This window comes from Annulohypoxylon truncatum, assembly GCF_022578515.1.
Source record: "Annulohypoxylon truncatum strain CBS 140777 unplaced genomic scaffold F4807scaffold_41, whole genome shotgun sequence".
NCBI lineage: Eukaryota > Fungi > Ascomycota > Sordariomycetes > Xylariales > Hypoxylaceae > Annulohypoxylon > Annulohypoxylon truncatum.
Genome location: NW_025953827.1, coordinates 238,806 through 265,937, shown reverse-complemented (window position 1 = coordinate 265,937; position 27,132 = coordinate 238,806). Strand labels below are relative to the sequence as shown.

Genomic DNA, 27,132 nt, shown 5'->3' with positions numbered 1-27,132 from the left:
ATATTGTTATCAGAACAGTATGTTTCGTACGAGCTGACCAGGGAAGGTCGATCCCACGAAGAGCCGCAGCACAAGGCGTGACCTGAGTACCTTCACATGGAAGCTAAGAATGCAAGGTGAAGAGGTAAAGTGGTACAGTGCAAATCCATGTGTTAGTGTAGCGGATCTGTCAAAAGAACCTACGGACTTCACAGTCGGAGGATGCTTCGCCTAGACTAGGGAATTGGATGGGTGTTCAGCTGGTGACAAATGGATTTCATATGAGGAAATATATGGTCACGACCGTTGTAGGTAGGAGATCCTCTTATGGTCTGTCATCGTCCTTACTTCCTCTACTCAACTACCTATATAGATAGACCTGGGCCCATGGACATAAGCCCCAGTCACTGTTAAGTTTCTCGAGTGGCTGACTATCTAGATGAAATACAGTTTAGGATAAGACATATCCTCCCTGTATATTCTCTAATTGCACAATAGCTGACCACAATTGGTTAGCATTTTATTCTGTTCATCATGTTAGACCTTTTGATTCAACCTATATTTTCCATCCCTCAGGCTTGTACAGCTCTCCTCTTACTCGTTGCTTTATTCGTTCTATCCAAAGTGTTCTATCGATTATTTTTGAGTCCTTTATCCAAGTTTCCAGGCCCGAAGTTCGCGGCCGCAACAAAGTTGTACGAAGCATATCATGTCCTAGTAAAGAATGACTGGTTGGAAAACTTGAGGAATCTCCACGAGACATATGGTAAGTCCCCAGAAAAACACATTAGGCGTGTTGGAATCTGTACTAATAAGTATTACAGGGCCTGTCGTTCGACTAGGGCCAAACGAACTTCATTTCTCTGATCATGAGGCGTGCCTCCAACATCACAACAGGTCAGACTTGAGAAAGTGTGACAATTACTATGGTATTCTGGACACGCTACTGGGCGGCCTTGCTCTTCCCCAAGCTCATAGTGAACGGAAATCTAAGATACAGCCACTATTTACCGGATCAAACCTTGCAGCTTATTCAGGTACCGAAATGAACACGCAGCTTGAGACGTTATACGAAAAACTCACTTTCTTCTCGGAGATGAAGACTTCTCCAACCAACTTAACGCACGTTCTATGGGCTTATACAAACGACATTATGACATCGTACCTCATTGGCGAGGACCTGGGATTTATGAACGCCTCTGACTTAATCGCCATGCATGACTCCACGAGAGCTTTCAGCGCAATTGATCTAGCTACAGTGCTACGATCCATGCCCCCATTGAAGAAATTATTGGACATATTCCCATCTCTTCGCAAACTATCACCGCTCGCCTGGCTTGACGCAGTAAGTATTTAATTAGTTCTTGACCCCATTATCTACTTATAGCGGACACAACACTTACTCCATATTAGCTTGCAGGCTCGCACCTAGAGCGAATCACGAAAGGCGATGCCCTCGGCCCCCCTGAAAAGGGGCACAAAAACGTACTATCGCAACTCTGGCGACAGATTGGCAACGAGCAAATCGTTATCCAAGAGGCTGCACAAGCCATTTTCATCGGCAACGAGTCGCTAATGAGCAACCTAACCTTCTTGTTACATAACATGATACAGAATCCAGACTGTATCACTAGACTGCGAGCCGAGATCGATCGTAGCCTAGATGTAGGAACTTACGGACACCAAATCTGGCGCGATCCTAAAGTCCTACAGCTTCCTTATCTGGTAAGAAGATTCATATTGTCATTCCTATTACCGCTCAAATCGCAAATCAGGGACCAAGAGGAAAATGAAAGAAAGGATTCTAATCTTAATTGTAGGATGCATTATGCAGAGAATCAACGAGGCTCAGCTCACCAGCGTGGCACCGTCAACCGAGACAAACATCTGAACCAGTAACCTACAACGAAACTGTCATACCGCCAATGGTGAGTAACAAACATCCCATGTATAAGTAACATATCCAGTTTAGAGCTAACCTTTATAAAGACAAGTCTAAGCTTCACGCTGCATCTTTTAGAACGAGATCCGGTCCTATATCCCGAGCCAGAGACGTTTAAACCAGACCGCTGGCTCGGATTCGGGCCCAATGCCCGAAAATTGCGAAATAATTCGGTGACCTTCGGAACTGGTACAAGAACCTGCCTAGGACAATTGTAAGTCAAGCGCCTAGCTCCCACATGCTTTTGCCTTTTTGCATATATGTGCAACCAACATGAATCCTTTGCTGACATCATCAAGCATCGCTCGCCACGTCCTACGAAAGACACTGGTAGCTGTTTTGTACAATTTTAACATATCTCTCTGGGACGAGAAAAGGGATAGGGCGGAGGGATTTAGATATTTGGACACTTATCCCAAGAAGGGACACGAAGGATATCTCAGAGTGAAACTTACGCCACGATTTGGTGAAATCTAACTTCGAGGTTAGTATACTTATTTATTTTTCTGCGTAAGGGTGTTAAAAGGCCAGTGTATATAAGGAGGCCAATTAAAAATTGACTATCGGTCATCGGCGGTCTGGTTCGGCTTTGGGGAATCAGCACAGCGTTTTACAAGAGTTTCATTTTAGGATATAGATGCTACGCACAATCAGAATTTTTTACAATTCTATTCATCTATCAAACATTTCTCTGGGCCTCATCCTGCCCGGACTAATTTGCCGGTCGATTCATGTTCCCATTGAGGCCGACTGTCAAAAGTTTAATAAGTGGATTAAGGAGTTCCCACAATATCCCCGGGACTGCAGCAAGCCCACCATATACTTGTAGCATCAGTGGTTTAGTGGTAAAATCCATCGTTGCCATCGATGGGCCCCGCGTTCGATTCGCGGCTGATGCAACTCTTCTTTTTGGGACCGATCTACATCAAGTTTTCATCCGGTTGTCTTTTGCTTTCGCGATGGTGTCGATCATAAATACGCGACACTGGTTCTTGTGGAAGCGACACTAACTACTATTTTAAGGGATAGATGAATGATAAAACTTAAAAAAATCTCCCAACAGTTATTCCTAGTAGCCAACGATTGCTAAACCCTTTCTGATATTCTTCAATATTAATCTTGGAGGGATATGGTGGATTCCGCACGTCCCATTTTGGTAGGGCTGCAGGGACTTCATTACCAGCTGCGTGGAGGATTATGGCTGTGAAGTTGATCTCTGTCAGACCTGGCTCTTTTCGGTGGATTGTATATTAATGAAATGATATCATTGGATTCCTAAACCACCTAGTTATTTTCTTCATTAAATCCGTGCCTCTTCGATTAGTCATGTGTTATGCTACATTCCCCAGCCTGCTCTTTGTAGAGATTTTATGGGGGCCGGAATCTACGGGTACCTTATGCTAAAACCTCCACGGGGCGATCAAGTTTAAAAGCTTTTCGTATCTGCAAGGTGCCCTTCGCCCATTAAATTCAGATATATTAACTAGTGCCGGCTCTTTGATTAGTTGACATATTTTATGGCGGATTCTTGTCGAATCTACCTACCTCGCTTCACTTATACCTACTTAGAATAAGCGGCAGCGGTTGCTGTTGACTTCAGGAGATCCTTGTTCCGAAGCAACATTCGCGACTACACACGATCAACCCCAGTTAATGTGTTAGAAAGCTTTCCTAGAAAGATGCGTCCTTCGAATATACCGTGCTGGGTCGTTTTGATGGCCACTACATCATTTGCCCTTCCGAACCAGCTCCCAATTCTCAACAGGGAGTTAACCAAAAAGGTCATGTTAAGCGACTTGAAGGTATCGGTTCTGATGCCTACGGGTTGTTTCTGCGCGGGCGGTTCAATGTGCTGCAACCTAGGTGACGATATAAACTGCAATTATGGCATCTGCGGTATGGGAGCTTGAAGGGCGGGTAGCAAAAGAAATGGTTACCCCGAATGTCGATGGCCAATACATGGGTACCGGTAACATCGACTATTACCCGCGCAGTCGGACGGCCTACTTCATGGCATCAAGAGTTGCCGGCTTTTGACATGTGCCTACGGAGAGCAATCTTCGAAGTCTAGTCGCGGGCCTATCACTTCGGCCACACACATCCGCCCCGTTCCCGCCTCTAGCACCGCGACTCACTTGCCTAGCCATCCCGGCAAGGGCCCCGTGGCTTAAATCGACTTAAACTCTTATACGCTGGCAGAGTTGCCCTTCGAATTCGAGTAGGAGGCATAGGTCACCCTGAAGTCGCGAATGGATCGAGACGGGATTTTAGTGGGAAGTAACTAGAGCGTTGTGCCATGCTAGTTAGCGATCTGGGATAAGGAGGGGGATTGGCTACCTAGTCACAACATACCCGTTCCGATTCAACAAAAACAAGAAACCTCTGGATACTTGATAAGATCAAGATACGTTGATACCGTGCTATGCGCTACACATGCATAGGTCAGTGTCATATACTCAACTTTTCAATATCTAACTTATAATACTATCATTTATGGGCATGCCACCTCATTATATCCAATCAAATGCTCTAGAGGAAGTTAGATAGGGATAGCGTTGATAGAGATCGGATCTAGAATCACTGGTGAATGGTCTATGGGACCTGGTCGTTCTCATCGACAGGGATGGCGAGCTCGTATCTGAGTTACTAGGTCACTGTTAGAAATTCGTAGCATCGAGGGTGAAACTCAAACTGACCTGAACGTCAGAAACATGGGTGATGTTACCAACACGAGATACTTTCACCCCCACTGGGTTTCTGGAAACTCATCACCTTCCATTCTAACGATCTTCCGTTGGTGTTCTAGAAGCCAGACATCGCCCTATACGCTCGAAAGTGGTCTATCATGGTATCCAACACATCTGCCAAGATAACGCCACGACTACTGTCAAATAGGGAGTTCGAATTGAATCTGCACCTTCCCGTTGTGGACCAGTTATGATCATTATAATAATAAGAACACTTATAAGCAAGACACGCACACGTACGTAGCTTTCGGCCGTGTTGGTATCAATGCTGATATCCCTGGTCCGTACTTCGTCTATGATACCAGGAGAGTCGCATCTCAACAAGTTGATTTGAATTATTAATCTAGTCTGCCTTGTCGCTGCGAGGGAGGGCGAACCTGGTCAGATCCATGGATGTTACATCACCTGTGCGTCCACTAAGCACTATGCACAACACCATCGTCTGAATGAGACGATGGTGGGGGAAAACGGCGCTAGAATTCTTCTCGAAGCCCGTCAGAGTCGAACAGTCAGTCGTCTTGGCCGTGGGGTGGCCAATCCCCCTCGATTCGCCAAGGGTACCAGAAAATGGTGATTCGGGAATGGTAACAGAACGCAGGGGCAAAAGTAGTGAGATGTAACCCGCGAGATCGCCGACCGGGATTTGATCAAGTAGCTTGGTTACAGTAATTCGAAGTGTCCAATATTGGACGCGCCAAAAGTTCCTCGCGGATCCAGTATATTGATGGGATTTGTCTGCAAAAGTACGCCTGAGATGACAGATCTTCGTTTCTTGTGTCGAGTTTCTTATCCTGTCCGTTTCAGGTCTTATGCTGACATGCTCAGCTAACAGTGTTGGTTGTATGGAAGAATACCACCTATTTCTACCACGTGGCTTTGCCCAATGCTGATTGCTACCTCTACGGACGGCGTACCTATGCCCCTGTCTCGTAATATTTTACTTTTCCACCCTTCATATTCTCTCGCTTTTCCTTGGCGGACACTCGTAGTATTAATAGACGTAGAGAACGCGGCGAAGGAAAGGAGTAATTGCCACGCTTACACTTTGCTGCAGGCTGTGGGCCGCCACTGACAGACGCGGTTTGAAGATGATTCCAATTGCGAAGTTTGGTGTTCAAGCATAGAAACCGAACATCTATACTTAGAGATTGGTGAGCTTATATGTTGTATAGGTACCTACATATCGCTAAGAAAGAGCCGAGAAAGACGACGCCAGCTTCCAGTGATGCGCAGATAATGTAGAGGCTCCAATTGATAGGGAAGACCTCCTAGTATTATATAGTGATCAAATTGTTCATATCGAGTATCCATTTCCATTTCATACATACATACATACATATATACATACTCCTGCTTCAAGCCGTGGCGTTTTACGCTTTCATATATCGGATCCTAGCAGTAAGACGGGTACGGTACTACCCCCGGCAGTCGTGGACTTTTCAGCTAGGTAAGTGCTAAACTTAGCAACCGAAAAGTCCTCGTCGAGACAGCTTTAGAGAATCCCAAGCATCCCCTAAGCATCCCCTAAGCATCCCAAGCGTGGAGGGGTTGTTTCGGCGCCAGTATGTGCTCCGTGCTGCGGCTCGTTACCCACAAAAAACTTAGTGATCTCCAAAAATCCTCTGGTGCTAGGCCTATCTCGTCTCTAGCGTGACGAATAGAAACGGATGAAGAATAAGGCCCCGCTCTCCACCCACACTTCGGGGTAGATCCGCACAGCTCGACGGCTTGTCTCAGACTCTCGTCATTTTCTGGCCCTACCGTCCTCAGCGTCCTCGACCTGTGCCTCCGCCGCCTTTCCTTAATTGACATGCCGTAATCACCGTCGATGTACCTCTGGCACATAACATGCACACCGACTACTAAGCTGGTAGACTGGCAGCCGGCTTCTACGATCCCGCACCAGGCTGTGGTTGTCTGCGGATGCACTGCGCGAAACAAAAGTCGCATACGACAAAGAGACGTCGTCTCCCACACACGCATACACACGCATACACACACATACACACACACACACACACACATGCACATCATAATTTAGGCTCTCGCACCGAACTGAGTTTTTCTCGCCATCCCGCCTTGAAATGTTTGTTGCTGGCATCATTGTTGTTGTTTGTAGTCCTAGTCAGACTCACGCTCACCCCTGAGAAAGGACGTAGATCTAAGGATAATCCGAACTTGTCCACTCTCTCTTCTTTCTCACCCCCGTATTACGCACTGTCTGTCCAAAAGGCAAATCCTCTACTACGTACAAAGTAACCAAGTAGCACTCTTCGGTAAATGCTTGCGCCTTCTCGTCCATGTTCGGCGTTTTGAATTGATAACCACGAACTACCATACTGGAACTACCATAACACTCTATTTTCTGTCACGGGGAGTCAATTGAGTATCGGTATCGATATCGAGGAGCTTACCTACCGACCGATTGGGCATGCGACTCATTTGTAAGTTTCTAATTGGTGATGCGACTTCTCCCAGAATTCTAGAATATCGGAACCAAAACTAACCAATGCCACGCCTGCGATTAGGAAATCAATAATATTAAACTATCACCCAAACAACAATATTCCACGAAATCACTCTCCGAAATCCTAAGCACGCGACTGCGCTCCCGGCCATGCATCTTCATTTCCTGGACTGATATTCGTAATCTTCCCGAAACCTTTCCATAGCACACGAGACACGCGAAGCACACGAGTCGAGTCAACCTTCTGCGATATCCTGCTAATGACGCCGGGACACCTCTAGCGTCAGAAGCTCGACCTCATAGATACAATTCCGATATATTACTCTAGCTCCCGTGCTTCCGCTCTGGTTTCAACCAAGATCGACGCTCCCCACATGACAGATTAAGGGTGTCATAGAGGAGGACCCCCAAAACACGCACCCCGTCTCTGGCGCCGCTGCATGGGAGATTCTCGGCAGGCTATAGCATGCACCGTTCCTTGCCTAAAGTATCAGACGAAGCTTTCCCCTCAATTTAGGGAGATCACAGGTGACCTCAAGCCAATATCAATATCCGCCGTTGAGGGGGAAAGAGGTCCGAATAACTGAAACGCGCATCTCTCGGGATCTGGCACTGGGCATCGTAAGAAGTAAGCATATTAGGCTTTGACGCCAGGGCTCCCAGAGCAGTCATGAGGCGGAACAGAGTGCCGCACTCTCCGCCTTCGCCCTATAGGGCCCTGGCCCACCACCCGGCTAATGGCCAGCCTCCGGATTCCGCCTCCTTGATTAGGTCATTCAACAGCGAGACGAACCCGACCCGGCCGATACGTCCCTCCCCGCTCACGGCCTCGACCATACCTGATATGCCGCTTGATCTGCTCGATCGCATGAGGTCTTTCCCGCTCTTCATGTCAGCCCCCGAGGAATTCCTCGTCGCTATCGGAAGGCATTTAAGACCCCAAGTCCACGCAGCGCACGACCACATCTTGACCGAGGGCGACGAAGCAAGAGCTATGTACTGGCTGGTTAGAGGCGTCGTTGGCGTAACATCGCGTGACGGCGAGGCGGTATATGCAGAGTTAAAACCAGGCGCCTTTTTTGGGGAGATAGGCGTTCTTATGGATATGCCACGAACCGCCACCATCATCGCGCGCACAAAATGCCTTCTTCTCGTACTCAAGAAGGAGGACCTTCACTTAGAGTTACCCAAGTTCCCTGACATGGAGAAGGCGATCAGAGAGGAGGCGCACGAACGACTAACCATTCTCAACAAGAAACGCCAGGAGAATGGACGGAGTGTCAAGGGTGCTAAGGGGTCAGTCACGACTAGAGATGCCGCTCCTGGTAAAGTGTTTACGGGAGAAGTTGGCGTCATCAAAGAAGGGGCCGTAAAGAACACCAAGAAGAGGAAATCGCCGAGTCCGGGCGCTCTCGAAGATGCGGCAGCAGGAAGTGCGCTGGGAAGCGGCCTCGTAAATGTGCGGCAGACGCTTAAAGAGCTCCCGTTATTTTCGACGCTGCCTCCCGACATCCTCCATTTTCTCGGAATGAGCGCGCAGCCCAAGACCTATTCCCCTTTTACAGACATCATCAAGCAAGGATCAGCCGGAAACGAGATCTACTTCATAGTGCGAGGCGAGGCGGAGGTGATTCACGAGGTCCCCGGAGGGAAGCAAGAGAAGAGGATAACGAGGTCATCTTTAATTAGGCCACGTCTAAGACAGGGGCAGTATTTCGGGGAGGTTGCTAGCTTGGGCTTGTCGGTGCGACGAACTGCGACTGTTAGATCCATCACAGCCGTCGAGTGTCTTATGATCAGCGGGGAGGCCTTAGAAGAGCTGTGGAAGCGATGTCCCCCGGACATCAGGAAACAGGTTGAGGACACGGCAAAAACTAGGATCGGACAGAAAGACGAAGACGTCGAGATGAAAGATGCGGAGCCTACGACTAATCACGTCGCATCACCATCTACACCTACAGGAGCAGGACCCACGCCGAAAGTCACCTTCACAACACCTTCCAAACCGGCATCACCAGTCAAGGACGAAGCAGATCAGATGGAACCAAAAGATCCGGATCCGTATCTAAGTGTCGACATGGAAAACTTGAGAAATCGCAGACGTGGATCTCTTGCTCCACCAACACCACAACCTCCTGAATCTTCAGGCACACCTATGACTAATGGTTTGCGCTTGCGCGTGATCGATACATCCACTACAGCCAGATTCCCAGTCGTATCGGTGTCTCCAGACTCGGAAGTGCCGGCGAAGAAGGCTAAGATCTTACCCAACCGGCCACATCCGAGCCAGGAACCTCTCCTCCCCGACGACATTCTAGTAACAATTTTCCAATTCCTCGACCTCGCCGAACTCATTCGTATGCGACAGCTCTCTTCTCACATGCGCAAGCTCCTCGCCGAGTCACCGAAGCTATGTACTGACGTGGATCTAACACCTTACAACCGCTTCATAACAGACGAAGCCCTCATCAACGTCATTGCGCCGTTCCTCGGACCGCGGCCGGTCTCGATCGATATCAGCAACTGTTTCCACATTACCGACGAAGGCTTCTCGGCGCTGTGGAAGATGTGCGGCAAAAACATCAAGATCTGGCGAATGAAGTCTGTCTGGGACGTCTCGGCCAACCAGATCCTGGACATGAGCGACAACGCCAAAGGGTTGGAAGAAGTCGACTGGAGCAACTGTCGCAAGGTAGGCGATAACCTCCTAGCTCGAGTCGTCGGCTGGGTCGTGCCCGAACATCCCCCGCCGAACGCGAAGCAGATGATTATATCGAACTCCGCCGCACGTCTCCGAGCCCAGCAACAACAGCACCAGCACCAGCAAGGCCAGCAACAAGGCCAACAGAGTCAACAGGGTCAACAAGGACAACACCAACAACAACAATCACCGCAAAAACCCCCACCTCAAACCATCATCCTTCCACCCCCAGGCACCGTAATCGGCTGCCCCAAACTCAAGCGCCTAAACCTATCCTACTGCAAACACATAACCGACCGGTCCATGGCGCACATGGCCGCGCACGCGTCCTCACGCCTAGAATCGCTCTCCCTAACGCGCTGCACATCCATAACCGACGCAGGCTTCCAATCCTGGGCGCCCTTCCGCTTCACTAACCTCTCGCGTCTCTGCCTAGCAGACTGCACGTACCTCTCGGACAACGCGATCGTAGCGCTCGTGCACGCGGCCAAATCCCTCACGCACCTCGACCTCTCATTCTGCTGCGCGCTTTCGGATACCGCGACGGAGGTCGTCGCGTTGGGCCTGCCCCGCTTAAAGGAGCTGAAGATGGCGTTTTGCGGCAGCGCGGTCAGCGATAATAGTCTTGCGTGCGTCGCGCTGCATCTTAATGATCTGGAGAGGCTTAGCGTGCGCGGGTGCGTCCGGGTCACGGCGGCGGGTATCGAGAGCGTGCTTGAGGGATGCGCGGGGCTGCGGTGGGCGGATGTTAGTCAGTGTCGGAATTTGGAGGGTTGGGTTAGGGCGGGTGGGGTTGCGAGGTGGGGGTTTGATGAACGGGGTGGAGGAGGGGGGAGTAGTGGTGGTGGGGGGAGCGGGAGTAGTGTGAGTGCGGATAGTCCTGTCGAGGTCGAGAGCTCGAGTCCGACGAGGATGGAGGCGCTGTCGCCGGGAAGGACAAGTGTGCTTTCGCCGAGGAGTAATAGTTCGAGGAGCGTGGATCGGCATGGGAGACCGGCGGTTGCGTTTGTGGTTGAGAAGGGGGCGGGGGGACTGCGGTGAAGGGTTGGTGTGGTGTGGTGTGGTGGTGTGCAAACCTTGATATCGAAGTTGATATATCGAGGATAGAAGTAGTCAACAGGGGAGGCATAGAGGAGGCTCGGTCTGCGCATTTACTACGACATAGAAGACGACGACCTGATGATATTCGCGATATTTCGCGCGCATACATACGTACATACACACGGACAGACAGACGGACGGACGGACGGACGGAAGGCCTTCTGATCAAAGTCGGGTTTCGACGTTTCTGTGATATACCCATCGTCAACGTTCACGCATAAGTTGGTTGCATGGAGTTTTGTGCGTTAGTCAAAACTTCGATTTAGTTACTATCATATCCTATCATATCACCGGCAGTAGCTTAGGTGATGCTTATGGATGAATACGATTGCGTATTTTTGTGTTGATGTGTCTTGGTGACTTTGGGTGAAATTCGGGGGTTGAGTACGGTGTGGTGATAATTGGTGGTAGGTGATTGAACTGGACTACTATTCTGATTACATGTCGATACATCCTCTGGAAGCTATCGTAAAATAGGTACTCAGGTTATTTGGATGAGGATTTTGGTACGTTGAGGCTGCGTTCAGAGGGGCAGCAACTCATTGAGTAACGTTGTCTTACAATATTGCTAATACTACTTGATATACCTAGTAGAATTATACAAGTCAAATCTTAGGTAGTTGATCTACAACATAGGCTATCCAGGCAAGCTTTAAACAAGTTTCTCTATGCTTCTTAGGGCTAACTGTTGTCCCCCACCTTTGGTACTTCCACGGTACGCGGTTCCAACTACGATGCAACCGTACTGGGTATAACCAACAATGGTGGCGCTAGAGAGTGAGTGATAAGGTTATGACAAGGTATGTTATGTAGAATCATACCATATTCCACCTTTGAGAATCTATCTTCATAAATTGATATATTTCAATGGGGCAACCCATATCATTGTGGCGCCGCAACAGTTTCGGAGTTAAGGAATTCAGGGGTAAGTCCCCTATTCAATTGTGTCAATGATCAACCCAATAAATGACTAGACGACACGGTTATATAATTTGGTTCGTTAACTGCACAGTTCAATAGATGTGACATATTCAATTTAGATGAAAATATCCACCAGATCATAGTCCTTTCATAGCCAAGCGACGACTCAACTCCCTCATCTTCCAGCGAACAACCAGGCCTTACCTATTCTAACTAAGATTCAGTCTCTTCACCTCATAATCGATAGCTATGGGGAGTTCATCCTCTAGGCTTCGCTGTTTGGGAGCCCAGCCAAGAAGTTTCCTTGCTTTGATGGCACTGGACCGACTGTTCTGGCCCCATACTATTGCAGCGTACGGGAACATCTTCGCAGCTTCCTCCGGAGAAATCTTGTCGATGTTTTTGTCGTTGATAAGGCCCTTGGAGTAGAGAATCTCAACTATTCTTGAAGAAATGTCCTTCCAAACCTTCACCAAGTTCGTCAGCTAATTTAGTGGTACCTAGTCAGTATCAATGGGAAACTCACAGCTGCGCCATTCTCAGCGAAGTAGTATCCATCGGTACCCCAGACCTCCTTCTTCTCTCCTGACAGAGCCTCCTTGTAAAAGAGTGCGAACAGCTCGCTGAGGTCGTGGACATGCACGTTGTTCCACCAAGCTTTGCCTTCTCCGATTTGAAATCCTTTGCGGCCCTGGATGAAGTTTTCAATCAGCCGAGGGATCTGGACACTTCGCTGATTTCCCGGACCTCGACCAATGCCATAGATCAAAGGCGGCGCAACGACGGCCGTTTTGATACGGGCATCTTCGCCGGCCGCCAATACGAGCTTATCCACGTTGCGGTGAAGGGCCGCGTCAGGAAAAGATGTCATTTCTGAGAGACCTTCCCAGTCGTTGTAGATCTTGTCGGAAGCTTCGCCGTATCTTCCCGCCTGCATGTCCTCATACAACAGAATGCCAGTGCCGCTGCAATGTACCAAGTACGAAGTTTTCCCCTCCGCAGACCGCTGCTTCAATCCGGCGATGATGGCGTTGGCGGCTGAGACATGATCTGCATGCGCAAGATGCAGGACAATGTCGGCCCGCGCGGACTCGCCGACGAGGAGCTCGGTGTCGTCGAGGGAGCCGTGGACAACTCTTATGTTCGGATACGCGGCTTTAATCGCCTCTCCTTTCTTCGGATCTCGTACCAAGACGGAGAAGTTGGATTCCTGCTCGGGGGATTGATCCAGTATGGCTTTCAAGGCATCTCCGCCAATGTAACCTACGAGCCGATTCTGTTAATACCGCTAAAAATAACGCCGCCATGTTCAAGTTGGGATAGCGTACCAGTAGCGCCTAGGAGAAAAGTTTTCGGGGCTTTTCCTTCGGAAGACATGATGCTCAAATCGTAGATACTGGTTAAGATTGAGATAAACTGATCTCTTTCACCCTCAAAAACACTTAACGGGTGTTTATACTTATGAATGAGGGCCAACTATATCCCTTTGGAACAGAACTCCGATGGTATTACTAATAAAAAAGCAGTGCTGGAAAGTTTATGCTATCCAGGGGAGACGAGAGATCGTACAATTGACGAATGATGTGGAATTAGTTCCGATTAATTACCCCGACATTCGATCTCTTGCTATGATACGACGTCCGTGGATTACCAATCGGACGGTGTGCGAAATTCGCGATCTCTGCCACTTAGAAATCTGAGGGGCTAGCCTATTAGACTAGAGATTCAGATTGTATTTCTCAGCAATTCGTCCCCCCAGATTCTCGTCTTCAGCACGTCATACCCCATGTACTGTCAATTCTGTTCAATAACAAACCAATTTGGAGTTGAATCATCATGTCAAGATGCCTTCCGCATATGCCCTCCGCGCTTGCTAGTTTGGCTATCATATTCTGCAGAAACTTCCTGAAAGACAATATGATTTATCTCCTAGTATCAGGTGACGGTTGCTAAGATCCGGTCTATGAGGGCAATGATCGGATCACAGCTCGACCCATTACCGCAGTAGAGCCTGACAGTGCAGGTAATCAGACGTTACCCATATTCATGCTGCAATTTTCGGCAAATGGACTTCAGATTCTCACTCAAAAGGGCTGTTGATGCGTTAGGTCTGTATCGTGGTAATCTGATTCTGGGCTGTAGTCGAAATCCAGAATTATATCGTCTTCGCTCAGGTTGCTCTCGCACGAATGGTATCAAACCTTCAGCATGCTAACAATAGATTCGGAGGAATAATTTAGGTATGACTTACCTTATTACCTATTTAACTTCCTATGGATAACTATCCAAGAGTATTAAAGCGACAAGCCTAGGTACAGAGTTGCGATTCCAAAAGTGGTGGTGTCAAGACCCAAGAGTGGAGGTATGAAGATGATCTCCATCTGATAAGAATAGCAGGTAGGGGTGTTATCACTACCACCTTGGCGACAATGCGCGTATGTAAGAATATAACTGATAACCATAGATACTATGCACGTCAGTAGCAGAGCTACACTCGTGCATGCAACCCAATCAGGTTGTCCATATCGTAATGCTTCGCGGTATGATAGGTAGCCGGCATGCATTCTGACGTCTGTATATAATGGCAAGCTCACCAGAACCCCTATGTATTCTAAGACTCCATTCAACCATCGTTTCTCATAAAAATACACCATGGCAGACCAAACCCCCCTCCCCATCCCCGACCCCGAAAAAGCCTCCAAGAGCTCCGGTCGCGACGTCCCGGCCTCCACATCCTCAGAGCTGTGCACCGAGGACATCGCCGAGGCCGAGGTCCTCATGATCGCCGACCCGCGCAACCGACTCGAGAGACTCGCCAACAAGTTCGACCGGCTCTTCGGCCTCGAGGCCCGGGGTATCCAGCAGGTGCCCGAATCGGCGCGGGAAGGGAAGCCGACGGCGAGGGACTACGTGTGGATGTGGTCCATCTGGTTCTCGGCCAACTGCACCGCGGTGCAGTTCACGGCGGGTATACTGGGACCTGTTTCGTATGGGCTGGGGTTGGTCGATTCTATGCTGTAAGTCCTTTTTTTCTGGCCGCGCGCGCTCGTCGTCGACTGATTTCTCACGCCTAAGGTTGTGCGCTTTTGGCACGATTCTCGGTTCGGTCTGTAGCGCCTACGTATCCACATTCGGCGCGCTTTCGGGGAACAGGACTGTGGTGGTTGCTCGTTTCGCAATGGGGTACTGGCCCGCCAAGCTTGCTGCCTTGTTTAACATCGTGATCAACGTCGGGTATGGCTTGATCGACTGTGTTGTTAGCGGACAGATCCTCTCGGCTGTGAGCGGCGGTTCCTTGTCCCCTATTGTTGGGATAATAGTTACGGCCCTTATAACGTGGTTTGTGAGCACTTTTGGTATCAAACTCTTTCATCCGTACCAGGGGTAAAACTCTCTCCTCCACATATTGCGTGGAGTGCCATTGACAGCTCTCTTAGATACGCCTGGGTGCCTCAAGTCGCTATTCTTTTCATCCTCGTGGGTTGCGCTAGCCCTAAATTCGATACAGCGACACCTAGCCAGGGAACTGGTACTACGGTGGTGGGAGACAGGTTGAGCTACTTCTTTCTTACTGCTTCGGTCCCTCTCGGGTGGGCTTCTCAGTCGGCGGATTTCTACGTCTACTTCCCCAAGTCATCCAACAGATACATCATATTCCTAATGACGTTCTTGGGTCTTCTGCTCGGGAAGTGTTTCGTCGAATTTCTCGGCATTGGTCTTGCTACCGGGCTGGCTCACAATGCCAGCTGGGCGGCTGCCTTTGATGTCTCCTTAGGTGCTCTTCTGGTGGAAGCCTTCTCTCCCTTAGGAGCTTTCGGGCATTTCTGTTGCGTCGTCCTAGCGCTGGGTATATGCGCCAACATCATTCCTTCGACCTATTCCACCGGCCTTTCTTTCCAGCTACTTGACCGTAGCGCCGAAAGGATTCCTCGATTATTCTGGTGCACCTTCGCTGTAGTAATATACGCCATCTGCGCCATCGCGGGATATAAACACCTTTTAGCCATCTTCAATAACTTTTTGGTCATCATTGGGTACTGGCTCGCGAATTTCGTAGTCCTTGTCTTACAAGAACATGTTATTTTCCGGCGCAAGACAGGGTGGAAGTGGGACCAATGGGATAATACAGAATATCTCCCGCTAGGTATTGCGGCCTTTACTGCGTTCTGTATCGGTTGGGTTGGCGTCGTGCTGGGAATGGATCAGACCTACTTTGTAGGCCCCATCGCGAAGTTAGTAGGTGAACATGGTGCTGATGTAAGTTGTATTGCATTCTTATACTTTCTGCTAAACATCCGTATGAAAGTTGTGGAGTATAAAGACTGACGTTTTTCTATTTAGCTGGGTATACCATTGGGTGCTGCGTTTACGGCTGTCACGTTTCCCTTTTTACGATACATGGAGTTGAAATATTTTAAGCGTTAACTAGGTTCTAAATAAGGAACGATTTTAATAGTAATGCTACATTTACTCGTCTCGAAAAAGAGTGCTTGCCTCCAGATTAGTTGAAATTAAGAAAAAACATAAGTAGTAAGAAGAAACTCGTGGTTGAGGAATGGGTTCAGGGGTAAGTTTATGGGTTAAGTGAACTAGCTCTCATACTCCTGAGCTGAAGAGCTCGCTTGAATAACGTAATCTCATTCGGGAGCTTGTAACTTGCAGCTTAGAAGATACATAGTCACTCACTGAAGAAAAGTAAAAAAAATGGGAAAATATAAGAGGGGTAAAGAGGTTTCATTCCATGTGTACAACTCCACCACAGATTGAGATAATTCATGGCTAATTGTGGTGAGTAGGCGGTCTCACATATCGCAGATTCGATTAAAGCACCACTAGATTTATACTCATTTAGTATCATCTTGCACTACATCTTTAGACAGGCCTCAGTAACCTAAGTACCTATAAAACGCACTCTAGACATCTGTGATTGCCATTAAATCCAAATATCTCGAATATGACAGTTAAGCTCTTTCATGTGGTTTTGCAACCTCGTTACGTCGTTATGATCGTCCAATTTGATCAAAACTACATAGAAATCTCATCAAAGTTTCAACTTCTCGCTCTCCGCCAGGGGCTCAACAAGCACGGCCGGCCCTCTGGGCACAATGACGGCAGCTTGGCTGTTTGTAACCCTATTCCTCGCGGTCGAGTAACCCGTAGAGTACAAACCGATCCACGGTTCGGTGGTCTTATGGAAAGCACCGCCTGTGATCGCGCTCTCGTCCCAATATAGACGGCGGAACCACAGATGTAGGTGAGGGTAGTCGTGGCGGATGCTCTTAAGGTTACAGAGGAACACTGGGTAGTACGCGACGTCAAAGCGTGCGATAGTCGTATAGAGGCGAATGTCAGCCTCGGTTATTTGGTCGCCGAATAAGAAAGGCTTCCCTTGAGTCGCTAGGAGGGATTCAAGCCGATCGAGCGACTTGAATAGGGGATAAACATTTTGGTCGTAGGATTCTTGCTTGGTGGCGAACCCGCACTTGTACACGCCATTGTTTACCGTGTCATAGACCCATTCATTCAGCTCGTCGATGTCCTTGCGAAGGTGTTCCGGATATAAACCGCCACCAGGCTTATTCACCTCCCTAAATTGCTCCGGGATGAAGGCGTCGAACTCGCAGTATAACATGCGGATGATCTCGCTGGATTCATTGTTGACGATGGTGCCGGCCTTCTTATCCCATAGCACAGGCACGGTAAACCTACCGTCGAAGTCGGGGTTCGCTTTGAAGTACAGCTCCCGTAAATAGGTGAAGCCGTACAGGGGGTCTTTAGGCAGAGTACCATGCGCGCCGTCGAAAAACCAGCCCTTCTCGCCCATGGATGGGCTTAAAATGTACAAGTCAATGACATCCTCGAGACGCTTAAGGGCACGCACGATTATAGTACGGTGCGCCTTGCGATTTTGTGACTATATTAGCCGTCGCCGAACTCATCACTTATACACGACCGAATAGGGCATGATACGTACCCATGGACAACCCGGGGAAATGTATAGTGCGTAGCGTCCTTTCTCAGCAGGAAACTGAGTTTTGGGATCTGCGGAGACGAAGTTCCGGAATGTACTGGCTGGTCTGGTGAAATGACCATCCTTCTGATACTCGATTTTGGTCTTGTCCCCGTGATTAGTTTCATGCATGATAGTTCGTGTCATTCTCTTCGTAATATGTTTCAATCGCTTACATTTTGAGACATGCTTCTAAAACACTGGTGATTAACACACCTAGTAAATGACTTATGATGGGAAATGAATCTAATTCGTTGCGAAGATGGTTGCCTTAAGGGTATTGCGAATGTTATATAGAAAGACGAAGGAAGTCTCTTGGGTCGGACAATCATTATGGGGATGTATTGGGGATGTATTACGCCATCGGGTTGGAAACTGCAATTCTCGTAACATAATGAATTTATTAGGTTTAGTCTCTTACGATTTGGAGTAATATTTTACCTGAACAATGTGTGAGTGACGTTTTTGTGTTACGATACTGGTTTAGATGACAAATGCGACTGCTCTTCGGCGACGGACGCTTGTGCGACTTCCGGGCAGGTCTATTATAGGGAGGTGCAATTGCTAATGAAACGGGCACGATTACATAATCACTGCTTGGTTCTGAATAATCTAAATTTTCAACGTTGATCACGGACTTAATAGACTACCGCGTTGCTATAGTTGATATTCTATTTGACTGATTCTCATATAAGAGTACCTAAGGGTCGTTGAGGTTTGACTACTTATGCGATAGGTACATCCTAGTTGTATACTCGGTATCGGCCATCGAGGGACCGGAGAGCGGCATCTGCTCAGCCCGACATCTTCAATATCAGATGGACGGATAGACGGGTGCCTGTTCTAACAGACCTCACAAAACCATCATAGCTTTGAGTTTCTCTTACTATGAGCGCCGTCTTCTCTATCTGTGGGATTGTCGTCGGTTGTCTCGGCCTTGAGACTGATAGGATCGCCTAGCTGAGTTGGGTTGGCCTGAGGTCCGTGAAGCTTCTTGACCGCCTTCTCTCGTAGACTCTCGTCGCCGTTGCTTTTACCGTTCTTATTGCTAATTTTCGTGGGACCTCCAAAGGATGACTCCGAAGTCTTAGAAGCGCCCCTTTCCTCGTCGGTGGGAACGTTCTCGCTCTGTTCCGCCTTGCGACTTATGGGATCGCCAAGCTGGCTCGGATTCGCGTTAGGACCCTTGATTTGCTTCGTCGCCTTCTCTCGTAGGGTTTCCGTCATCCTGCCGATGTATTTGTTTTAACTGGGTATTGTATGGAGTGACTATAGTTTGATGCTATTGGACGGAAGTCTAACTTGACATATAATTCCAAGCTGTTGAGATGGATGATAATAAGTCGAAATTGTAGTTGATAATATTGTCATCTTACCTATGTACGTAGTATACAAAACAAAGGGAGATAATCAACCATTACCTATTAGATATACTCATCATCATCTGCGCGCGTAGCACATATTCATACCAGTATTCATGAGTCGTGATCTCGTCTGTATGATATTCGATGACCTCACAACCTATTTGCCGGCACGCCGCAAACAGACACGGCACGAAGCGCTAATAATAGTACAGTACCCGAACCCATGAACGCCCTAAAATACAACCTTTGTTTTAGCGCACGTAGCGCTGTAAGCTAGGCCTCTGCGCCCATAGTTAGTAGCCTGGAGGGGTTAAGGTATGGATCCATCCATTGCAATTCATTACCTACTAGGTACCTACATGTAGGCACGTAGGCTAGCATGGCGATAATAGTCATAGATATCTGTTAGCGAGGGCCTCATTTATAAGGTTTTCCTATTTGCGGAGCTATTAGTTGTAATAACGAATTCACCGTTGGGATACCAATGTCAATGCCGTTAGTCCCATATTAGGAATATGTCATAGGAATAGGTGTTTCGTTGCGTCAATCGCAGCCGTTAACATGTTACCAATCGCGGCCATCCGAAGTCATCGTCATACCCTAAAACGGAAAGTGTCAAAACAGGGGGGGAAATAACAATGAAGAAAACTTAGCGTATTACGGGTATTTACAGAGCATGATAGCATATATACAGTTTCATAACAGCATTAAGTGCCGCCTAGATAGCGCCTCCGGACCTTTGGTCTAATCCGTGTAGGATCTGGAGATGACTTCCGCACCCGCCCCACATCAGGACTTCTCCGTCGCGACCTCAGCAATCCTGGACTTCCACTCCTATCTTGAACACTTCTATAGGCCATGTTATGCTTCGAAGACGATATCATCCTCGCAGCCTCATCGTCTACGTATGAATCCGATCGAGAATCGTTCTGAGGTGTCGGCATGTCTGACTCGCTGATATCCTCTCTTTTCGTAAAACTCTTCGGCGTCGGCTTTTCCTCCTCCAGAATATCGTCATCCTCCTCGAACTCCTCTGGCTGCGACTCCAACGGCTCCATCTCCGACATATCAGAGATGGAGGTCGCTAGAGATTCGCAGGCATCTGACTGCGATGTTTCTCCATCATCGAAACCGTGAGACAAAGTCGCCGATAACACCACCGCATCCGTCTCCGCTTCGGAGAAGGACAGCGTCCGTGCTGGTGTCGACGCCAGGGAATTCTCCGAGCACATCGTAAGGGATCGAGGAGAAGGAGGAAGATGACTTTCCGGAATCGAGGTCACGGCGGTGTTGATGGGATAGGGTTCATATGTCATGAGTGGACCATCATCTTCCGGTTCGTCGAAAAAAGGCTTCGACGTAGGGTCATCGGTAGACCGATGCCAGGGATGATCGTCTGGGAGATAGGATGCGAAGTATCTCACGAGAGAGTCAAGCGATCTTGTACGAAAAAGTTGAATGGCGAATTGCCACTGGTAAGTGCCGATCAAGTTCGGATTAGCAATGATCTCGACAGAGGCAGATTCCAGGCTCTGGTTCAACTCGTTCAGCCGCAGCTGCTTGCGGTCCGCCAGTAGACGGTGGAACTCGTCGGCGCAGGTTGCGGTATTGGAAATCTCGTAAACGTCATGATGAAAGGCTTCGGGATCCTGAATGGAGAAGTTGATGGTGTTATACTGATCATGTAATTTGGTGAAGAGCTCTTCCCTCTTCATCCCAAACTTCCAAGCGGGCCATGACCAACCGGGATCATCCATTCTCCGGGGGATGCGAGAGCTATATAATCTTGTCGACCAACTTAAACACCAGTCTCCCGAATCGGGAAACTGTCGCTAGGAGTTGAATCGTGGGCGAACGGGGGGTGAGCGTGTCGAATAGGGTGGACTAGGCGTACGCTTCGTAGGTGATATTCTAGGTGATCTAGGGAGTTGATGTCGGTAGTATTAGGGTGGTTACTGATGAGTAGTGAAGGAAATAATAGGTGTACAATATCGTTATTCGATTGGGTATCGTTGGTACAGAGGCTGCTGGTAAGGACTGGATCCATCTAAACGCGTGGAGTTGAGTGAAACATTTTGGCTGTGGTTATTTATTTGGGCGTCTTCGTTGACTTTTAGCGAGTTTAATGCACTACAGGTGTGCTTTTGTTGTGGTCTGTGGTGGTAAAAGGGGGTTTTTACCGTACATTCCTATGTGACCGCTTTGTTTGGAGATCGTGATGTCGACGGTGAAGACGAAGTGGGAACTCGCCAGATACCATACCCGAGGAAATCGTGCCTTAAGAGCCTGAGGCATCAATCGGAAAGACCAATTGTTTTATTTTGGGGGCCACAAGGACACTGCGGCCGAATCAGATTGGTTGGATTGCTCCAACGTTCCACAGAGTTCGACCAATAATAGGAAAGTGGTGCTTTACTTTGGCCAATTAGATAAGACGCATGATAAATAGGTGGGGTTTTTCTCACAAGAGACCCACTCACACAATGCACAGACCAAGATTTGCCCCCACCATCTTGTCCTCTAGTAACTCCGATTGAATCCTTTTTCGACCAGTTAGAACAACTTCGAATCGCACCACCAAAATGTAATAAGGCTCAACTTCTTCCACCGGTTCAACTTCATATTCCAAGTTGGAATTGACAAGTCACACCTTAGACACTTTTTCAATTGATACGTTCAATTTGATTTATCATAATAAGCTGAGGAAGATTCAACCTGATTCAAGCTGACTTATACCTTCTCACATCACTTACGTTTGCCCATATTTTCATGGAATCACAAGGGGCGAGTGAACAAGTTAACACAACTTCCAATTCGAAGCAGGCAAGAGGGACGCAGCTTGACAGGCAGCACAGGTGCAGAGATGGTGGGCTGTGTCCGTGTTCGGGCGGATTGATGATGGTGTTGGCTCAGCTTACCCAGCCACCATTGACTGGATCCATCTTACTCATCTTGGCCATCTGGAATTTGGGGGCCGAAATAGGCAGATAGGATGCCGGTCAACCGGTGGCCCCTCCATGTGTCGTTCTCGCCGCCTCGTTGCCTGCTCGCGAATCACTTGACGGATCTGAGCCATCTGCTTCCCTCACCCCTTCCGACGGACTAATCAGACAATCTCGTCTCTAAGTCACCTAAGTCACTTGCGACTGCTCATGCAGCGGGCCGCGACCATCTCCCATTGTAGCGAACACGATGCTGTTTCGATCCAGAGCAACATCGAGCATTCAGCCCTAAAACCCGTGACATACAGAAAGTCTATTCTTCTGAAGTACTCCTACTCCTCCTGGAAGAGTTAAGCTACTTTGCTTATATAACATGAGTTGTTTCGAGGTGTTTTATTGCCTTATCATCCAGGCAGTCCAAGGCGAACTAGCATCTCACCAGGGATATTATTAATAGGCCTTTTTCCACCCAAGCAGGTATAGCTACCCCCATTAGACGCAGAGGTAGGTTGACCGACCCTAGGGATCTCCAGGCAGCCGATCTATCCCATCCCATAGGTTTCCCCCCCAGAGTAAAGAGGACGGGATCAGCCGCACAGCATTTCACCTTTTCCCAAACGTTTTCCTAGAGGTGACATTATGACTCTCAACCAAGGCTTACCTGAGGTAGCTGCTTGAAGTAAAATTGATCCTGAGGACACTTCACCTGACAGGTCTTCTCTGAGAAAGACACAGAAACCCGTCAATCTGTTCTGAACGCGCTCGAATAGTGAATCGAAGCGCCCGTGTTGAGTTGCCCATTTCCTTTCTAGAAATTCTCCATTTCTCCCGTCTCTTCTGCGCATAGCCACAAAATCGACCTTTCCAACCATAGCGACCTTCGCAACAATCGTTTCCATTGCATATTGCATCTAACTAGAATAACACTCGTCTCTTCTCCCTCTTTCTCTTCTTCTGAACCATCCCTATCCTATATCACATTATATCGAATTCTTGTGATGGCGGAAGTCTTCCCTTCCGAGGAGAAGACGGAGCCGTTTACCTCGGAGGAACTCGAGCAGAGACTCCACAGCAGTATCCAAGTCGACGAGGTCGGCGATGCACACCACGACACCGTCCCGTTGGACGACCTAATTATCGAGGAAGACCACCATAAGCAAGGCATACGAATTCTGGTGCGACCGCTGACGCGAAACCGCTCAGTGAGCCCCGGAAATGAGAATGTCCAGTGGCTAGCGTTGCGCGCTGAGGTGGCCGACCCTTCCCAGCCTAGATCCAGAGTGCTGGCGGTGACTCAGACATCGAAAGATATCAACTTCTCCATTAGAATACCACAAGGCGAAGATGAGCGTAGGCCGCCGTTATGGTGCGAGTTGTACTATGATCCGGCCAGCGACAGCCTAATATTACTAAATAAGTCGGACGTACCCATCGTCCTCGCTAGGGTCTCCCAATCAGGTCCCGTCCCCGGATCGAACTTTGATCAAGAAATAGTGCCAGGCACCACCAAGGATCTATCTCCGGGCAGTTGGCGAATCAGCGTTCGCTCCATCCCGGTTCTCGACTTCAGGATACTAGAGAAGCGTCCCGCCACGCTGTTAGTCCCTTGTGATAGCTTCGATTCATCTGTAACCGCCACCCCAGATGCTCGCAACTCATTCGGAAAGCGATCCTTCCTCCCTGATGCCGGTGATGACGAGCCGGATAGCCCCGTCGCCGGAAAGAAGGCTCGCAAAGATGGCCGAGAGAAAGATGGCGTAATTATCTTCATGGGCCCAGAGGACGAGGAGCTCATATTTCCTTACCCCAACGCCTCCAAGACAAAAGAGGTCGCCATTCCCAACGGCCACGCGCTCCTAGAGGTTCAGAAGGACGAGACAGCCGCCATTCCCGGCGGGCGCGAGTTTGATCAGTACCGACTAACGAAGCGAGAGCAGATCGCTACGACGGGCGCATCGTCAGTCTTCACTGCGGAACACTCCAGCGTGCCGGACGGTGTCATAACGGTCAAAGTGCTCAAGACGCGCGGTCCTAACTCAGATGCACGGCCGCAGGATACCCACCGCAACGTGATACGCCAAGCCGACATATGGTTGCGCGAGTATCAAAGCCAAGAAGATCTGCAGCATGAGTCGATCGTGCGATTATACGGCGGCGACGCGCGCTACCTGTCATTGTATATGGAGCACGTGGACGGCAAGGATCTAGCGGCTCGTGGCGTATGGCGCGACGGCGCGACGGACCTATTCGTAGGCGATCGGCGAGATGCCGTGCGCATCTTACGCGACATCGCCGGCGCCTTGCATTACGTCCACCAGAAGCGCAAAACTCACAACGACATCAAGCCCGCTAATATCCTATATTCGCGTGACCGCGGCGCCGTACTCTGCGACTTCGGACTATCAACCCGGACCACTGACCCGGCCACGAACGGTGGTACACCCTACTATGTGCCGCCCGAGTTCATAGGACAGAAGTTGCGCGGTCCCGCCTCCGACGTATGGGCGCTCGGCGTCACGATGTTGTACGTCTTACGCAAGATCCCGTTCCCGGATGCCCGCGGCCGTCAGGGACACCCTAAGCAGCTGTACTGGATGATCGCAGACCTAAACCGAAAGACGGCTCCCCACCACGGGCACCACAGCAGAGCTGCGTCCGCGGTCACGCAGATGCAGCAGTGGCTCAGCGAGGTCAATGAGGCCAAGGCGCGCCTAAATCCGCGAGATCGCGTCGAGTCCCTAGTCTTGCAGATGCTGACTCCAAATCATACCCAGCGTATCACGATGGCCAAAGTCATAGCCGATCTGCTGAAAGACAATGTCGTCGCAAGAAAATGAGCCGATAGACATGTGCGAGGTCGATGACGAATGGACGAATGGCGTCGAATCGATCCAGATTGTCTGTCATATCAGTGCCGATCAGATCAGACCCGATCAGATATTCTATCTTAATCCATATCTTGCCTCACCTTAAACCTCAGCGCTGACGCGCGACGAAATACTCGATGTCGCCAGCACATGCTAATGTAGCTCGAAGCGGCATACCTGCCTCAATTAGCCAAAAACATGTAGGATTTTTGGAGGGGATACCGACGTTATGGCCACATTCCTATTCGACGTCGCATAGTTGTTTACAATTTACAATTTAGAAGGTAGCTGTCGCATTCGACGGTTCGAATCCGGGCTAGAAACGTTTAACAGGTGCTGGCGTTATTCGATAGATATATGGGCGTCGCCGGAATACATCGCGACGAATTGGGGTTGAATTAGCGAACACTTGTTCATGCCTGTTCTAATCGGCGGCACGGTCAGGCACCACACCGGTGTGAGCTTCGATTAATTGTCACTTTTTGTCACATTATACGAGATCATAATGGTGTAAGTCTCTACGCAGTTTCTTTCGTGGGTGAATTATTCCATCTCATTTGGTCAGTTAATTACCTAGAGGACTAACGTGACATCGTATTCGTGTAGCAACCCCTCTTCAGTAGAGCATTACGCCTAGGGGTGTGTGGTGTTGTGTTGGGGGGAATATGTAGCAAATCGGCATCGCGCACAAGCCGTGTGTTTCGTCATCTCAATAACCCTTCATACCCTTCATGTTCTTGCAGAAGACAGAAAACCCCTTCCTTTAGATGCACAGGATTGTAGCGAAGACGCATGCGAAGCCGATGACAACGGCGAAGACGATTCCCTCTGCGACTCCTCCCACAGCCGAGCTAGGCTGGGCAGTTGCGGTCACAGTGACGACCGAAGTGACAGTGGCAGTCATGTTGTCGGTGCCATTGACGGCGAGGGGCTGGGTCCAGCCATCGCCGAGCATGGTGAGAGACATGGTGCTGGTGTTCTTGCACACGCCGTTGGGAATCTTGGCATCAGTTCGAAGAGTGATGTCGGCACACTTTTACAATGTTAGTCACACACGCATCACGTTAATGTTGTGTTAGTAGAGACGCGACTTACGTTGTACAAGGCAGAGCCCTCACCACCATCACCACCGCCGCTGGTGACAACCTGAATGGAGGCGTTAGTGCCGTCGATGATGTCCATAGGGACAATCATGTCGTGAAGACAGAAGTCACCACGGCCGGACACGTTCATCAGCTCGGGGGTGAGCGACATGTTGAAGTTGGTGACTTCATTGCCGAGACCGATGTTGATCCAGAGGAAGGTCCAAGGATGGTGGAGAGTAAGGGCGACGGCACCGCCCTGGATAGGCCAGTCGGTTCGGTTACCGACATGGTCGGGAACACCACCGCCTGTGTACCATTGTCAGTATTATATAATCATATCAGGACAAATGGAATTATTATTTTTCGCCAATAATACTAATAATAAATACGACGCGATGATAGAGTGATGACGATGGTGATGATGGTGATGATAGGAATATGCGGTGCGGTGAGGACATGTGAGAAGGTTACTTACAAGGGTAGGTCCACTGCGAATAATTCTGAGTCTCGCTGAGCGAGTCGTCGCGCCAGGCCGGGTAGTCAATCTTGAAGTGAGCGGCGACCTGGTGAGCGCCCACGAGGACAAGGACAGTAGGAGTGAACATCATGATGACGGTGTGATAATGTTGGTAAACAGACGAGATGATTGTTCTGCGAAGATGAGATTGTGTTGACTTCGCGAAAGGATGAAGCGTGGAGAAAGAAAGTAAACAAGAGACGAAAGGAAAAGGTTGTGGTATTTTGTTGTGAGGTGTTGTGAATTTGGATGGTAGGAAACGAGCCGACGTGGTTTTGTATTTTTGATTTTCGAGCCACTGATTCTACTGATTCACTGGGCTATAAAATCTGGACTAGACCCAAGATATCGGTAACTGAGGGACCTAGACAGGCGCCCCAGATGCCCCAGGTTTCTAACAAACCTTCGCTATAGGAGATTAATATACTGGAAGGAGTCCACCACCTGGCCCTGTACAACTTGACGGTCTGTCAACGTCCTGGATACCTA

The 27,132-nt window shown here is 49.0% G+C and overlaps 10 protein-coding genes and 1 non-coding gene across 11 annotated transcripts; 6 read left to right on the top strand and 5 right to left on the bottom strand.

The window, feature by feature from the left end:
- Window positions 1–513: 513 nt before the first annotated feature.
- On the top strand, window positions 514–2,398 carry F4807DRAFT_471011 (cytochrome P450; the record flags this gene model as incomplete). The annotated part of the gene is made up of 6 exons (XM_048002873.1): window positions 514–745; window positions 804–1,324; window positions 1,393–1,704; window positions 1,800–1,907; window positions 1,969–2,135; window positions 2,221–2,398. The coding sequence occupies 6 exons, from the start codon at window positions 514–516 to the stop codon at window positions 2,396–2,398; spliced, it is 1,518 nt and encodes a 505-aa protein (XP_047850172.1).
- Window positions 2,399–2,749: 351 nt separating this feature from the next.
- F4807DRAFT_t136 lies at window positions 2,750–2,820 on the top strand. Its single transcript has one exon. It is a non-coding gene; the product is annotated as a tRNA-Gly (tRNA).
- A 321-nt stretch (window positions 2,821–3,141) lies between these two features.
- F4807DRAFT_442593 (uncharacterized protein) lies at window positions 3,142–4,203 on the top strand. The gene is made up of 3 exons (XM_047999484.1): window positions 3,142–3,404; window positions 3,467–3,551; window positions 3,620–4,203. The coding sequence occupies exon 3, from the start codon at window positions 3,637–3,639 to the stop codon at window positions 3,829–3,831; it is 195 nt and encodes a 64-aa protein (XP_047850171.1). The 5' UTR covers window positions 3,142–3,404; window positions 3,467–3,551; window positions 3,620–3,636; the 3' UTR covers window positions 3,832–4,203.
- A 3,189-nt stretch (window positions 4,204–7,392) lies between these two features.
- On the top strand, window positions 7,393–11,584 carry F4807DRAFT_471007 (RNI-like protein). Its single transcript, XM_048002872.1, has one exon. The coding sequence runs from the start codon at window positions 7,806–7,808 to the stop codon at window positions 10,875–10,877; it is 3,072 nt and encodes a 1,023-aa protein (XP_047850170.1). The 5' UTR covers window positions 7,393–7,805; the 3' UTR covers window positions 10,878–11,584.
- A 403-nt stretch (window positions 11,585–11,987) lies between these two features.
- On the bottom strand, window positions 11,988–13,688 carry F4807DRAFT_278119 (uncharacterized protein). The gene is made up of 4 exons (XM_047994652.1): window positions 13,318–13,688; window positions 13,187–13,254; window positions 12,385–13,121; window positions 11,988–12,325 (listed from the first exon to the last, which is right to left on the bottom strand). Exons 2-4 carry the CDS (start codon window positions 13,233–13,235, stop codon window positions 12,068–12,070), a joined length of 1,044 nt encoding a protein of 347 aa, XP_047850169.1. The 5' UTR covers window positions 13,236–13,254; window positions 13,318–13,688; the 3' UTR covers window positions 11,988–12,067.
- A 568-nt stretch (window positions 13,689–14,256) lies between these two features.
- On the top strand, window positions 14,257–16,342 carry F4807DRAFT_442571 (uncharacterized protein). Its single transcript, XM_047999483.1, has 4 exons — window positions 14,257–14,875; window positions 14,934–15,242; window positions 15,296–16,115; window positions 16,200–16,342. Exons 1-4 carry the CDS (start codon window positions 14,511–14,513, stop codon window positions 16,281–16,283), a joined length of 1,578 nt encoding a protein of 525 aa, XP_047850168.1. The 5' UTR covers window positions 14,257–14,510; the 3' UTR covers window positions 16,284–16,342.
- On the bottom strand, window positions 16,319–18,283 carry F4807DRAFT_442568 (glutathione S-transferase). Its single transcript, XM_047999482.1, has 3 exons — window positions 18,045–18,283; window positions 17,833–17,973; window positions 16,319–17,757 (listed from the first exon to the last, which is right to left on the bottom strand). Exons 1-3 carry the CDS (start codon window positions 18,198–18,200, stop codon window positions 16,900–16,902), a joined length of 1,155 nt encoding a protein of 384 aa, XP_047850167.1. The 5' UTR covers window positions 18,201–18,283; the 3' UTR covers window positions 16,319–16,899.
- Window positions 18,284–18,441: 158 nt separating this feature from the next.
- F4807DRAFT_278092 (uncharacterized protein) lies at window positions 18,442–19,517 on the bottom strand. Its single transcript, XM_047994650.1, has one exon. The coding sequence runs from the start codon at window positions 19,093–19,095 to the stop codon at window positions 18,733–18,735; it is 363 nt and encodes a 120-aa protein (XP_047850166.1). The 5' UTR covers window positions 19,096–19,517; the 3' UTR covers window positions 18,442–18,732.
- On the bottom strand, window positions 19,518–21,452 carry F4807DRAFT_278107 (uncharacterized protein). Its single transcript, XM_047994651.1, has 2 exons — window positions 21,418–21,452; window positions 19,518–21,333 (listed from the first exon to the last, which is right to left on the bottom strand). The coding sequence occupies exon 2, from the start codon at window positions 20,987–20,989 to the stop codon at window positions 19,940–19,942; it is 1,050 nt and encodes a 349-aa protein (XP_047850165.1). The 5' UTR covers window positions 20,990–21,333; window positions 21,418–21,452; the 3' UTR covers window positions 19,518–19,939.
- Window positions 21,453–22,698: 1,246 nt separating this feature from the next.
- On the top strand, window positions 22,699–25,410 carry F4807DRAFT_277949 (kinase-like protein). Its single transcript, XM_047994649.1, has one exon. The coding sequence runs from the start codon at window positions 23,173–23,175 to the stop codon at window positions 25,009–25,011; it is 1,839 nt and encodes a 612-aa protein (XP_047850164.1). The 5' UTR covers window positions 22,699–23,172; the 3' UTR covers window positions 25,012–25,410.
- A 394-nt stretch (window positions 25,411–25,804) lies between these two features.
- On the bottom strand, window positions 25,805–26,734 carry F4807DRAFT_464524 (uncharacterized protein; the record flags this gene model as incomplete). The annotated part of the gene is made up of 3 exons (XM_048002138.1): window positions 25,805–26,074; window positions 26,137–26,432; window positions 26,602–26,734. The coding sequence occupies 3 exons, from the start codon at window positions 26,732–26,734 to the stop codon at window positions 25,805–25,807; spliced, it is 699 nt and encodes a 232-aa protein (XP_047850163.1).
- Between the last annotated feature and the right edge of the window lie 398 nt (window positions 26,735–27,132).

Coding starts and splice junctions, on each gene's coding strand:
- F4807DRAFT_277949 (XM_047994649.1), top strand. CDS start 23,173: ATGGCGGAAGTCTTCCCTTCCGAGGAGAAGACGGAGCCGTTTACCTCG.
- F4807DRAFT_442593 (XM_047999484.1), top strand. CDS start 3,637: ATGGCCACTACATCATTTGCCCTTCCGAACCAGCTCCCAATTCTCAAC.
- F4807DRAFT_471007 (XM_048002872.1), top strand. CDS start 7,806: ATGAGGCGGAACAGAGTGCCGCACTCTCCGCCTTCGCCCTATAGGGCC.
- F4807DRAFT_278092 (XM_047994650.1), bottom strand. CDS start 19,095: ATGACGGAAACCCTACGAGAGAAGGCGACGAAGCAAATCAAGGGTCCT.
- F4807DRAFT_442571 (XM_047999483.1), top strand. CDS start 14,511: ATGGCAGACCAAACCCCCCTCCCCATCCCCGACCCCGAAAAAGCCTCC. Junction 15,243..15,295: donor CTCTTTCATCCGTACCAGGG/GTAAAACTCTCT, acceptor CAGCTCTCTTAG/ATACGCCTGGGTGCCTCAAG. Junction 16,116..16,199: donor TAGGTGAACATGGTGCTGAT/GTAAGTTGTATT, acceptor TTTTCTATTTAG/CTGGGTATACCATTGGGTGC.
- F4807DRAFT_442568 (XM_047999482.1), bottom strand. CDS start 18,200: ATGATTGTCCGACCCAAGAGACTTCCTTCGTCTTTCTATATAACATTC. Junction 17,974..18,044: donor TTAGAAGCATGTCTCAAAAT/GTAAGCGATTGA, acceptor CACGGGGACAAG/ACCAAAATCGAGTATCAGAA. Junction 17,758..17,832: donor TTTCCCCGGGTTGTCCATGG/GTACGTATCATG, acceptor CAAAATCGCAAG/GCGCACCGTACTATAATCGT.
- F4807DRAFT_278107 (XM_047994651.1), bottom strand. CDS start 20,989: ATGGATGATCCCGGTTGGTCATGGCCCGCTTGGAAGTTTGGGATGAAG.
- F4807DRAFT_278119 (XM_047994652.1), bottom strand. CDS start 13,235: ATGTCTTCCGAAGGAAAAGCCCCGAAAACTTTTCTCCTAGGCGCTACT. Junction 13,122..13,186: donor TTTTCTCCTAGGCGCTACTG/GTACGCTATCCC, acceptor ATCGGCTCGTAG/GTTACATTGGCGGAGATGCC. Junction 12,326..12,384: donor TCGCTGAGAATGGCGCAGCT/GTGAGTTTCCCA, acceptor AACTTGGTGAAG/GTTTGGAAGGACATTTCTTC.